This window comes from Arachis hypogaea, chromosome 20 (genome assembly GCF_003086295.3).
Source record: "Arachis hypogaea cultivar Tifrunner chromosome 20, arahy.Tifrunner.gnm2.J5K5, whole genome shotgun sequence".
In the NCBI taxonomy this organism is placed as follows: Eukaryota; Viridiplantae; Streptophyta; class Magnoliopsida; order Fabales; family Fabaceae; genus Arachis; species Arachis hypogaea.
Genome location: NC_092055.1, coordinates 40,045,219 through 40,059,535, shown reverse-complemented (window position 1 = coordinate 40,059,535; position 14,317 = coordinate 40,045,219). Strand labels below are relative to the sequence as shown.

General features: G+C 32.4%; 1 protein-coding gene across 1 annotated transcript; it reads right to left on the bottom strand.

Annotated features, from left to right (window-relative positions):
- Window positions 1-2,785: 2,785 nt before the first annotated feature.
- LOC112784297 (26S proteasome non-ATPase regulatory subunit 7 homolog A) lies at window positions 2,786-6,135 on the bottom strand. Its single transcript, XM_025827450.3, has 10 exons — window positions 5,793-6,135; window positions 5,166-5,258; window positions 4,961-5,042; window positions 4,570-4,666; window positions 4,328-4,403; window positions 4,137-4,195; window positions 3,866-3,988; window positions 3,662-3,719; window positions 3,490-3,575; window positions 2,786-3,249 (listed from the first exon to the last, which is right to left on the bottom strand). Exons 1-10 carry the CDS (start codon window positions 5,977-5,979, stop codon window positions 3,178-3,180), a joined length of 933 nt encoding a protein of 310 aa, XP_025683235.1. The 5' UTR covers window positions 5,980-6,135; the 3' UTR covers window positions 2,786-3,177.
- Between the last annotated feature and the right edge of the window lie 8,182 nt (window positions 6,136-14,317).

Here is a 14,317-nt window from a genome sequence, read left to right as displayed (position 1 = left end):
TCCTGTTCGAGTTACTCTAGTCGGCCATGATGCCCATGTTCAAGTCCCATGATTTCTGTTGGGTGCAGAGGCTCCTCATTCTCGGGTGGATGTACCTCTCAATTGATTCACCTAGGCTGAGGGTTTCCTAACATTCCCTTCCAGTTAAGATTTCTTGTTCTATTTGGTCATGGAGGTATCACGAGTGCTGGGTTGTCAATATGGTTCCCTGGTTCAGATTCGTATGTCGTATGTCCGTCTTCGAAGTGATTGTCCGCCATGATTGGATGTAGACTTCCAGATCCCACAACGGCACCAATGTTTCGAAGGTTACCTGAAATGGGGTTACTTTTGGGCCTGAACGTATGGTTCAACCTCTTTTTGAGGCAGCTTCCGACTTCTATTGGTTGCGGAGGTGCCGCCGTCCGAGTTCCTCATGAGGAGGTGAGGGTGGTACCTGCAAGGGACTCCAATGCTTATGTTAGCAAGGGTTTAAAGCAGGTTTTTAGTAGATTGGGTCCTGAATATACCTAAAGGTGTCAGTGTATTTATAGTAAAGTAGATAACCACCTTTTAGAGTAGTTCTACCTTTGATGGTGGATGACCGTTCCCTTTTTTAGAGAAGTTGTTGAGATTTTCCTTCTAAATAGATGAGAGATATCTTAAGAGTTAGTTACTTGTTCAAATAAATAGAACTAAGTTGTTCGTCATTGCGCCCGACCTCATAGAGGTCGGGTAGGTGTAGATGAGGTAAGTTCTCTTGGGTGGACTTTGATTTATTTTGGGCCTGATTATATTTTTTGGCTAAAGTATGAAAAAAGATAATATTGGAAACCTATTAGATGGTTCAGTCAAACATATTTAGTAAAACATATCCAACCATCTAACGTTTTATAATATCATCTCTGATTGTTTATAATATCACTTCAACTCCATCTGATTCGAATTCTTTTGGAAGGCCACACTCCAGCGACAATACGAATATGGCTCATTGTCCTTATGGTGGTGGCGGCTTCATTCTATGAGGTGATTTTGAGAATTGCTGTCCGTGTGGTGAGCAGGAGGAGCAAGAAAAGAGTAGTTGAATTCTTTCATCCATACACCACCGACGATGGTGGTGACGAGAGGGTTCTATGGTGCGCAATTAGAGCCATCCAAGAAGAAATCCCTGACCTTGATTGCCTTGTCTAACACGGTATAGTATCAATAAATTGTTTGATCGGTTAATAATACTAAAAAAAAGTAAAAAATTATACATAAATCAATTTGAATTACGCAGATGTAATTTTTTAAGATTATTTTAAATATTACCCCATTTTGTATTCACCTTCATGTGTAGCTATTGAAGGAATTTTTTCACCAATAACAAGTAGAATAGAATGGTAGAACACACATTAGCAGACAAAGTTCACACCTAAATAACCTTTGATGAACAATCATAAGAAAGAAGGATTTGGCTATGGTGATGAAAGTATCAAGTGGTCTTTAAAGGACACTTTAATTTAATTCTAAGTGTGTGGTTGTTAATGAATCGTACAGGTTAGTATGTGTATTTATATTCTTACCTAAAGTTTATAATAATTATAAAGAAGCCTCAATAATTAATGAAAGCATTGTTATTTAGATGCAATTAGAAAAGGGTTAAGTTTATGAGCTTTTTGTAATTTGGGCTTTTAACAGACAAAGAACAAATATTTTAAACTAATATTGGACACTAGTTAACAAAAATGGTAACATTACTACTTACTCTTTTATGAAAAAAAACTCATAAAACAAATTGTAAACAAGAAAAAAAAACTCACAAGCAAAAATGTCCACTATTATAATAATAATAATAATAATAATAATAATAATAATAATAATAATAATAATAATAATAATAATAATAATAATAATCCTTGATTATATACATTGTTTCATCAAAGCATTGATTTCAACCAAAACATATAACAATTCCTTAAAAATAATTTTAAAAAGATTAATATATTATTTTTTTTAATTTTAAAATGACTAAAATTAGATTGTGAATAATATATGTGTAGTTCAATTGTCTTCCGTTATTATATTAATCTAATCGTGATATATATAACAAAGATATTTCGATAATTAAGTTTAATTAAATTAGTCTAATGGCTTAGGTGTATTTGGTTTTAAAAATAGGATAAGACAAGACTTTGAAAACAAGACACAAAATTAGTGTTGTTATATTTTATTTAGTGATAAACTAGCACAATTTATAAAAGTTTAAATTATTATCATTTTTTAATTAATAAATTTGAAAAGAAAAATATAATAATAAAAAATATAATTATAATAAATTAAAAAGAATAATAAAATAAAAAATAAAAAATAAATTGTGTCTCTTGTTAGTGTCTCTGTGTTCTCCTGTCAGAGTGGACACAAAAATAATTTAAAATTGGACCAAACTCTTAAAAATAAAACGTTTAAAATAATAGAAAAGATAAACAATTTAACATAATAAAAAAGTTAAACAGTCTATTTTAAATAATAAAAAAGATGAGTCATCCATTTAAATTGGTAAATCCGCTATAAATTATTTATTTTATAATTAAAATAAATAAATTATTTATTTTAAAAAATTCCAGTTAAGAACCTACAACTTTCCCCTACAACTTTTTTATTTTATAAAACCTCCCAGGTCCTTAGAGGACCACATTATTCTTTCTCCATAGTAGAACCAGCCTCTTAAGAATCTATTTATATCCTTTTTATTTATTCGCTTTTCCCTCTCTTCCGTCATTTCAAAGAAACGCTTCTGATGATAGAGAGAAAATAAGCAACAGCGTAAGGAAACAGCGACCTGGATTGTATGGTGTATTCATAAATCTTAATTTCAACCGGCAGCACTACATGAATTCGTTACCATGTGGATAGTACATTTCTAATATCCTGATAGTTTGTTAATGGTTTTTGAGTACTTCAAATGTTGTTAATATAGCTCCCAAACCAGAACTGAGCAGGGTACCAAAGGGAGAGGGGGATTAAAAAATAAATAAAAACATAAATGAAGCTCAAGAGAAGTATAAGATCATTTTTCCATATTACAAGTATTTCACTAATCCCAGTAGAAATGCGCCAGAAGATCAATGGAGGTAATGATGTAATAATCTCAGTTGCCATGTAATAAATCATCAATTAATATCAGCCTCTATAGTTCCAATCACAATCCCTCATACACTAACTTGCAGCTGCACTTGGTACTGGTACTGATTTGGAGTCTTCTGTCCTCTCATGTTCTTTGTTAAGCATCTGAAATTACACCTCCCACATTAGAACACGTCAACCACAGTATCTTTCACCTAATAAATTTATTTCAGGTATGACTTCTGAAAACCAGGTATACACTAAAAGCACATCAAGGAGGACAATCTTGATTCTCTCACCTATCTGTGCCAAAATGTTCTTATACTAAAACACTAAATATAAAGGCAAAATCAGGAACCAACAATAAGAAATACTTGTAGCAAGATTCAGGATAGTGTATCTTACCTTGTTATTTATCAAATTGTGGAGTGCAATTACACTTCTGATGAGGGATGAGAGGTAAATTACCAGCATCATATCATTGGTTTTCACTGCATAGAGACAAGGATCAACACTCAAGAAAGGACATTACATGAAGAGGGACAAAGAGGTAATATTCTGAGGTAGAGATCTTAACCTGCAAAAGCCTTGATCAGATCGGAGACATTAAGATTTGGTAGCAGGTTGAACACATCCTGAAGAAATTGCAAAAATGGGTTAAAACCATTTAAAAGATGAAATATTCAAAGAGATGAAGATTGGGAGCAATTTGGCCTAGATTCAAGAAAATTGATAACATCAGAGGATCAGCATTTATTACACATGAATAGGAAAAGCAAACCTGCAAATGGTACAGGATTTCGTGGTTCAATGGAAGCTTTCCATCAATGACAAGGTCAAGGTAACTCCTTATCTCTTTAAGTCTTGCATCCAGACCCTTCAAGGCTGTGAGTTTTCCACTCACCTATGTAACAAAACATATAGTTGGAATTCATTCTTTTGTCCAAAAGAACCAAAACTATTTCGGGAGAAACAACTACGAAAACGATCATCAAGAGAAAGAAAACAAGCACAAAGGAATTCATAAATAATCAGCAAGTATAACAACACACCTCTGTTGCGAGGGTGCTAATTGTTGTATCCTTCACATCTCTAAGCAAGTGTTCTACTCCTGCAAAAGAGTAAGACAGGAAAAATTGTTCAGATTACCATGTGGGAAAAAGCTTCAGCATTACAACATTTTCAAAGCAAATAGCATAAATGACGGGGAAAAAATGCAGCAAGTGTACATTCCATGGATTACCTATCTCCTCAACCTCATGAGCAGCAATCTCAGATGGTACATGAACAAAGACCTTTTGGCTTTTCTGAGTGGCATTCTGAATTCAGCATAAACTATCTGTCAGTTCCTACACCTAGGATTAAGTTCCAAGCGACTTCTAGGTAGCTCTCACCATTACATAGAGCAAAACCACCTTTTGCAATGATACTAATAGATCCGGGGTATAAAGTTTTTACCAAATTTATAAGGACATAAAATTCTACCTCTTTAACCTCTTCAACTGCATAGTAAGCTTTTGTTGGAATTCCAAGCTCCTTAGGTTCCACATCAATTATAACCAAAACAGGATTGGGAACATAGCTGCAACAACAATGTTGAGCTTGATTAATATATAGATCCATAAGAGATGTTGAAAAGGGTGAACAATAGCCAAGAAAAAAACACAGAATATATCATAATATTTCAATCGGGTCATGACATTGTCATTTTATTCATTACTATAAACAGGGAGATAAGTCGCCAGATGAGTGTCAATAAGCTTTTGTCTTTTTCTTTTTGTTTTTTTGTTTTTTTTTTTGGGGGGGGGGGGGTGGTCGGGTTACGGAGATTAACCGATGTGATGCTCTACTCAATATTTCAGTTTAATAAACTTACTCATTAAATAGTCCATGAATGTCGAGGTCATTTTCACGCAGTTTAGGACCAGTGCTATACCAGCCCACGACATGTTCCTTTGCTGAAAGAAAAAAAAAAGAAGGGGGGGGGGGAGGGGAGATCAATTTTTTATTAGATGAGATATGTGCATATGAAAGAAGGATACATGAAAAGGAAATATGTACCAAATTCGCCAAATGCATACCGTTTATTCTCTTAAACATAGAAAACATTGATTCATGATAATTATGGTCAAGGAACCAGATGCTAGGATCCTTGTCATCTTCTTCAAAGGGCACTGTTTATTAGAGAACCCAATCAATTACTGCAAGATAGACTTTTCCTAATAGCTCTTAAAATAATAATAAAAAAAAAGCCAGAACAGATGATAGAAGTAATGATATTATACATTAAACTCAACTGGACTACATCAATAAATCATAGTAACACACCAACGCAGAGCCTAGTCAAAATGATCTCTTAACATAAATTGCGAGAAACATGTCCTCTAAAATGAAGGTAGGCCTTGGACATTATAGTTAGGAAAACTAACTGAACGCTAAGAAAATAAAAATCAACCATAACAGAAAGCACCACCAGATAACCCTGTAGCTCAAAATCCTGTGTGAACTACAAAACTAATTAATGATAATAAGCACATTCGTAATTCCTAATTTCAATAAGAAAGCATCGATTATCAAGTTATATACAACAAAAACAAACCAACTTGAGTCAGAAATCTGGCTTGTTAACCCTAGATACCAATGCTACTACATGATTATACAGAATGAAAGTCCAGTTTTCAGTTTACGAAATTAAGAAGGTAGGGTACCGGCATAGCTGTTGGTGACGTCGACGGTGCCCTTGAGGGTGGAGCCGAGAAGAACGCCGACGACGCGTTTGCGAGTGTCTTTGGCGACTCTGTTGTAGTTGTCGACGATGCTCAGCAGCACCAGTGGGTGCACTATAACCTTCTCTATCGCCCGAGACGATATCTGCTGCGTCTTTATCACGTCCATGGATTCTTCCCTCTTTCTTTCTCAGTTTGATTTTCTTCTTCGACTTTTCTTTTCTTTCCTTCTCACTTCTCAGTCTTTTGCTTGCGCACAATGCAACTGTCTTTTGCTTTTTCTTTTTTGAACTTTTTTCTGCTTTCGTGTTGGATACGAAGACTCAAACTGGAGCTTTGCTTTTCAATACTATTATGGGCTTCGGCTCGTTTATATAATGGGCTACGGCCCAAAAGTCAGAAGTAGCTATTTAGTATACTTGGGCTAATGAGCCCAAAAACCTATACTTGGGCTAAATAATCATCTCACATGCTAAATAAAACAAATTGTACAACGCATTACCAAAAAAAAAGTAACAAGTTGTTACAACGTACAATTTATTATATATTATATTATATACAACATAACTCAAAAGTAACAAAAAAAAATGTAGGTATGGGCTATGGGCTAGGCCTAAAATAAATTGTAAAATTGTACACCTATTTTTGTTTTAGATAACAGCATAATGTTTACCAAAAAAAAGATAACAGCATTGTTTTTTTTTTATAAGAATAACAGCATTGTTGCAGCTGGTTGAGTGCGAATATATGGTGCATTTTAATATGCTACACATAAATATGATTAAGTAGTGAATAGAACTCCTTGACCAAAAAAAAAAGTAGTGAATAGAACTCATATATATATATGTGAGTGTGTAATGTGCTTGAACCAAGGTTGCGAGAACCGGTGAGGCAACTAATTTACTGATTCAGTGGTTCGATCGGGGTTCAACCGGAGTTCAACCGATTTAATTAAATATAAATAAAATTATTAAAAATTTAATATATAATTTTTAATATTTAGATTTAATAATTTCTAAATCTAAAAATTTTAATATGAAAATAATTTTGAAGTTATACTTCAACATGAGACTAAAGGGTGTTATACCTCAAAATTAGACATTAACAGTTTTCTAAAAGATACTAACACGGAATACATTAAGATGCTCAGTAAAAACACACTAATAGAGATAATACATTCATAATAATTAAGACATGATCTCTCCATTATTTAGAAACAAATGGTACCAATAAAAATAAAACCCTCTAAACTACATTCCCATACCAAGAGTGACTTTATCTAGCCAAAGAGAACACAACATACAGAGAGATTAACAAAAGAAAAAATACTTCAATGCTGGAACATGTCTGTGAATGCCATGATTGATTAAATTGGGCGAGGGATTTGTCATGGCTTCAGAAGCGAATCCAAATCCAAAATCTAAAGATCCAAATTACAGATTACATCCAACAATTATAGCAAAATTCAAAACGATAACAATTCATAACCCAGAAGATTATATCAATTCATCCAGCATTCAAAATCAAAAATTATATTCAATCACACTAATTTGCTAGCTTCTAGTTAATTATTAACATCACACTACTGTTTTAATGCAAAATTTCTTTTTACGACATCAATAGAATTTGTTATAGTCTATTATCTTTCATTTCACACGTGTTCTTATTCAAATCTGGTAAATGTATGGACTAATGGAAAAGGATATCGGAAATGATTTCAACTTTTTTTAGTTGGGTCGGAAAAAAAAGGGGAAGAAAAATTAAAAATAAAACCAATAAAAACCCATTTGGCAAATATAATCAAGAGAAAAGTAATCATCAATAACAGCAACGAAAGAGAATAGTTTTTGTACAATTAGAAGATGAAGATTGATTCAATAGGGCAGAATTTTGAACTTATATAGCAAAATTCAAAATCTAGAGTTCCAAAATTGAACTTATATCAAATTTATATTCAGTAAAATTCAGAATTACATAACAATTAATTCATATAATTAACAAAATGAAAAATTGAAAAGCAGAATAAGAACTCTGCATCAAGCCATCAATTCATATAATTAACAAAATAAAAAATTAACTGAACTAAATTCCTCACTGCAGCAACCAGCAATTCATACAGCTAATTAAAACTAAATAAAAAAAACTAATTGAAAAACCCAAGAACTCACTGCGATTCACGGCGGCACAACAGATGCCCGACTAGTCGACTACGATGTTGACGACAAGCCGACGACGGGGACACCAAAAGCTTCAGTATTCAGAGTTCAAGACGACGACACTGCTGATAGCTGTGTTGTGGGGTGTGTCGTGTGTGTTCTTCTGAAGACCAGACGACGATGATGCTAGACATTTCAAACCACGAGGGTGGCAACCGCTGGTGGTCACTGGCTCACTGCCGGCGTCGATTGTGGTGTGGATGGTGGAGTCCCTCTGCTCGTTGGAGGAAAAGGAAAGTAGGGTTGAGGGAGGCGTCTGGTGACAACTGAGTGCTGAATGATTTGAGGGTGGGTTAGGTTAGTTGGTCGTGGGTTTTTTTTTTTTTTTTTCGTCACAAAATGACGCCGTTTTGGGCTATTTTAAAAAGCCGGAACTTCAAAAAACCTTTCCGGTTTGTCTGGTTCACCGGTTAACCACCGGTTCAACCAATTTTTTAATCGATTTTTTGCAGAGAGGTTTTAGGGATCAAACGAACCAGTCAGATGACCGGTTCTCGATTAATCCGGTCGAACCGGCCGGTCCAGTCCGATTTTCAGAACAATGGCTTGAACAACAACAGCAACAGTAACAACATCAACATTATTGGCAATAGCTACATACCAGTGAGCTTTGCCTTGTAAATAACCACACCAAGAACGAAGGTTCCATTCTTAGCATTATGATTGTGATTTTTTTTTAATAAGAAAGCTCAACATAATAAATGGAGTAAGAACAACAAGCAAATAAAAAAATTAAAAAAAATACAAAGAAACTTATCAATTATTTTTTGTACTCTTCTTTCTTATAGTGTACTCTTGATTTTGTACTCCTAATTTTATACTCGTGAAAACATCTTCAACTACTCTAATCTTACCAAAATTCTGTCAATCCAATTGCAAGATTGCTGAGCGGAAGTCCACCAGTTACATATCTTCTTTTATCTTATTCTTACTAAAACTCTGTTAATCTGATCCTTTCTCCCCTCCACCTGCACAATCTCATTGAAGTTTTCCATAAAGGCTGACATAACTCTGCAATATAACTCAATTTCTCCCACACAGCAAATTTCTCTTCTTTTGTATGAACTCCATGCACCACAGAAAGTATAATTGAAATTATTTTTAGTAAGACCCCTTCAACACACAATTAAAACTCTCCTTTATGACAACGACTCATTTTAAACATTATTTCATCTCAAATTAACAGTAAACCACTTGAGGCACCCTCCGACTCAACATATTCTCATCCCGCAGCATCACTCTCCCGAATTCTTATTACATCAAACTTCATCACTACCCGCCACTTAAATTCAAACAAGCCCAACGTATTCAACTTAAATTTTTTTTTGAGGTTTTTGACCATGCTCAATTTTTTCTCACCCGTTAACCCCTACTATTCTAAGAACAAATTATTTTAATAAATTATTACACACTTTTTTTTTGGGTCTATAGCGTCTTGCTTTCTTTTTCTGTTTTTGCCACTCTTTTTTTTTTTTGAACAATTTCGTCATTCTATGCTTGGAGAATAGATATTTCTTCATTCTGGATTGTGGTAGAAATGAATTTTTAGCATGTGTAAATAGATGAGTATGTGTATGACCAAAATAATTAGAAAATTACGAAGTATAGATATTTTGTTGAGGTGTTTGCGTGTTGGATATATTTCAGATACAATATTAAATGCATGGACATACTTAAATAATTAAAATAAAATATTAAAAATAAATAAAAAATTAATTTATATTTTAATATTAATAAAATATCAAAATATCATTATGATATATTTAAAATTTTTTTTTATATTTTATATATATGCATGTTTCTATATCTTATAAAATTTTAAAATGTATGTATCAACATCTCTCATGTGGCATCATATCTCTATATTAGTGTCTGTGTAACATAATTAATAAATAAACATCTCATATGCATAGAAATTGTGATCAAGTGATTTCTTATTTCATTAGCAACCTTGCACCTGTGACCATAGTAGTTTCTTTACATGCAAGTGATTTCTTATTTCATTAGCAACCTTGCACCTGTGACCATAGTAGTTTCTTTACATGCTAATTAGAGTGAGACCACTGCATCACAGTAACGCAAAGCAAATCCAATTTTTTATCTCATTGTAGTATCAATTTTACATGTAGATTTAATTATATAATATTATATTAATAAAATAATTATATTTTATATTAATTATATAAATAATTATTTTAAATATATATATATATATATATATAAATAAATAATTGTGTAAAATATTATATATTATTAATATATTAAAATTAAATTTTTATTTTTTATACGATAGTTTGGAGTAATTAATTTTATAAAACAACTATGAACGACATTTCTAACTTGGTTACTAATAATTTAATTTAACTGGCATGCTCCCAAAAAACACATGTAAACTTAATTTAGCGAAAGCATTAATTAAGATCTTAAGAGTTGTGATTTTCATATCTAAATTGGTTGTAATAATGAGTTTTGGTTATGGTAGAATTAAACTTTAAAATTGGTTTCTCTCCTTTTTCTTTCTTGCAGACGTTCATCACGATAGTAGTTTCTCAGTATTTTCAGTGAGTGAAAACTGTAAAAGACGTCGTGTATAGAGGCAGAGAGAGAGATATCTTTATATGTGTTATTACCTTTAAATCTAATGCGTCCATCAAACATTAGCATTAACGGATGAGATTAAGTCATTAATAATTTATAAATAATTATAATTAGGTCACAACAGAAGTTTAAATTACAATAAACTTCTAACATTCTCCTACTTGACTCATATTTTCACACGTTACATAATTGCTTTAATATGATAAAATACTTTGTGTGAGTTATGGCAGTCATGCATTTAATATGAAACACTTTTTCTTCCATAACTATAACCACTAGCATCTTACTTCACAAACTACATAAATAACACAATTTTATATCGGTCTCATAAAGTTTCTAGATCATTATATTATAACTCATAAAATAATATTACGTTAACTAGAAACAACAAACTATCAATGTTCAAAAAACACATAAATAAACATAGTGAGCTCAGAGTGTTAGCATCATTCAGAAGAATCAAGACCCATTCTATGTTCATGTTCCTTAAATGTCTTTGGTTGCAATCTTTTAGTTAATAGATCAACAATCATAAGTTCTGTTCTAACATGTTCTATGGACATTCTTTGTATCCGAACTTCCTCCTTAACGCCAAAGTATGTTATTTCCATATGCTTGGTACCTTTAGAGTATCTATCATTTTTGGAAAAAAATACTGCTGCAAAATTATCACAATAAATTTTTAATGGCCTAACAATTGAGTCAACAATGCCAAGTCCTGAAATAAAATCCATAAAGCTTGAATTGTAGCTTCAAAATATGCTACAAATTCTGCCTCCATAGTAAATGTTGCCACAACACTTTGCTTTGAGCTTTTCCATGATATGGCAGCTTCTCCAAATAAGAATAAGTAGCTAAATGTAGACCTTTTTGTGTCAGCATATCCACCAAAATCTGAATTTGAATAACCAACTACTTCTAATTGGCTAGACCTTTTGTACATAAGCATATAATTATTTGTACCTTGAAGATACCTTAAAACCTTCTTTGCAACTTTCTAATGATCCATTCCAGGATTACTTTGATACCTTCCTAGCATTCCTACTGCAAAGCTAATGTCCGGTCTTGTGCAAGTTTGCACATACATAAGACTTCCCACTATAGAACTATATGAAATTCCTTCCATTTACTTTCGTTCTATATCATTTTTTTGGGCATTGCATAAGACTAAATTTGTCCCCTTTTTGAATTAGTGCAATTCCTATGGAACACTTTTTCATATTGAACCTCTCTAAAACTTGATTTATATAGGCCTTCTAAGACAATCCTAACAATCCTTGTGATTTATCACGAAAAATTTCAATTTCTATCACATAGGATGCCTCCCCCATATCTTTCATTTCAAAATTTCTAGAAAGATATTCTTTAGTCTCACGCAACATTCCTAAATTATTTGTTTCAAGCAAATATCATCAACATATAAGGTTAGAAAGATGAACTTACTCCCACTGACCTTTCGCTATATTCATACATCAACAACATTTTTTTTCAAAACCAAAAGAAAGAATGGTATTATTAAATTTAATATACCATTGTCGTGAGGCTTGTTTCAGTCCATATATTGATTTCTTAAGTTTACACACCATACGATATTTTCCTTCATTTAAAAAATCTTCAGGTTGATCTATATAAACTTCTTCATCAAGATCACCATTCAAAAAGACAGTTTTAAGTTTTTACATTCATTTGATGTAGCTCTAAGTCATAATGAGCCACAAGTGCCATAATGATACACAATGAATCTTTTTTAGAAACAGATGAAAATGTTTCTTTATAATCAACCCCATTTGAGTAAATTCCTTAGCAACAAGTCTAGCTTTATATCGTTCAACATTGCCTTTTGAGTCTCGCTTAACTTTGAAGACCCATGTACAACCAATACATTTAGCAGCTTCTGACAATTCAACAATATCCCAAACTTTGTTATCTTCCATGAATTTTAACTCTTCTTTTATGGCATCAATCCATTTTTTGAATCATCACTATTTATGGCTTGTGTAAATGAAACTAAATCTTTAGATATTCTAATATCTTCTTTTTATAAATAAGTCTCATAATAGCTTGGAATAGCTGACTTTCTTTCCCTTTGAAATCTCCTTAATGGTATTTCTAGAGACTCATTTCTTTCTGATATTTGTGAGTTAGTTTCTTCATTGGGAGAATTATCATTCAAATCTTGTTCATCACTACTAATGTGTTCAATAATAGTTGGAATAACTCTTTGAATATGTGTGAATAAAAGAACACTAACATGTATAGGAACATTAACTTTAATTTTCTTTATTTCTATATTTTGATGATTTTCACTCCCACTAACTTTACCATTTTCAAAGAATTTCGCATTACCAGTTTCTACAATTCTTGGACTATGGTTTAGACAATAAAAAATATACCCTTTATACTTTTCTGGATAGTCAATAAAATAGCCACTCACTGTTCGAGAATCTAATTTCTTTTCTTGTGGATTAAATATTCTTGCTTCTGCTGAACAACCCCAAATATGCAAATGCCGTAAACTAGGTTTTCTATTAGTCCATAACTCAAAAGGAGTCTTTGGAACATTTTTACTAGAAATTCTATTTAGCAAATACACGGCAGTATTTAATGTATATATCCACAAGAATTTGGATAAAGAAGAATTTCTCAACATACTTCTAACCATATCCATTAACGTTTGATTACGCCTTTTCGTCACACCATTTTGTTGCGGTGTGTATGGCATTGTGTATTGTGCACATATGCCATGTCTTTCTAGAAGTTTTGCAAATGGACTAGGACATTGTCCTGTTTCATTATGTTTTTCATAATATTCATCACCTCTATCTGACCTAACAACTATTACCTTTTTGTCTAATTGTCTTTCAACTTCTTTAATATAAATCTCAATAGCATCAACTGCTTGAGACTTTTCTTTAAGAAAATAGACATATCCATAACGTAAAAAGTCATCAATAAAAGTGATGAAATATTTTTCTCCACTAATAGATGGAGCATCAAAAGGTTTGCATACATCAGTGTGTATAATTTCAAGAAGCTCTACCTCTTATGGCACCTTTCTTGTTTTGTTTGGTTTGTTTTTTCTTAATATAATCCACACATAAATCAAGATTAGCAAAATTTAGATTTTGTAAAATTTCATTTTTTACTAATCTTTCCATTCTTTCCTTGGACATGTAACCCAAGCGTTTATGCCATAAGAATGCAGAACTTTCTTTAAGCATATTTGGCCTAATGACGATCAGATTTCTGCCAGTAAAAAAATTTATGGAATTAATCGTGTTGTCAGTATAGTTTCTAAACCACCAGACAATTCTTTCGTACAAACGTTTGGTTGTCACAAGTAACAAACCCAATAAAATTTATAAACCGAAGTATTTAAACCTCGGGTCGTCTTCTCAAGGAATTGCAGGGAAGTATGATTTATTATTGGTTATGAAAAACAGTATTTTTGGGTTTTGAAAAGGTTTGAACAAGAGAAATAAATTGCAAGAATTAATAAATTAATAACTAATAAAACTCTTGGCAAGGTATGAAAACTGGGAGTCCTATCCTAGTTATCCTTATCAATGGTGATGAGAATTATATTTTTGCTCCCACTTAGTTAAGTCAAGTGGATGAACTAATTTGATCCCTCAAGTCCTAATCTTTCCTTTGGAAAGGCTAGAGTTATTGGAACTCAAATTAATCAGCAAC

Bases quoted from the DNA above. Each gene is read 5' to 3' on its own strand.
- LOC112784297 (XM_025827450.3), bottom strand. From the start codon at position 5,979: ATGGACGTGATAAAGACGCAGCAGATATCGTCTCGGGCGATAGAGAAG. The intron at 5,043-5,165 runs GTATGCATTTGG...TTTTTCTTTCAG, and splicing joins TATGTTTAAGAGAATAAACG to CAAAGGAACATGTCGTGGGC. The intron at 4,404-4,569 runs GTAGAATTTTAT...TGCTGAATTCAG, and splicing joins CAGTTGAAGAGGTTAAAGAG to AATGCCACTCAGAAAAGCCA.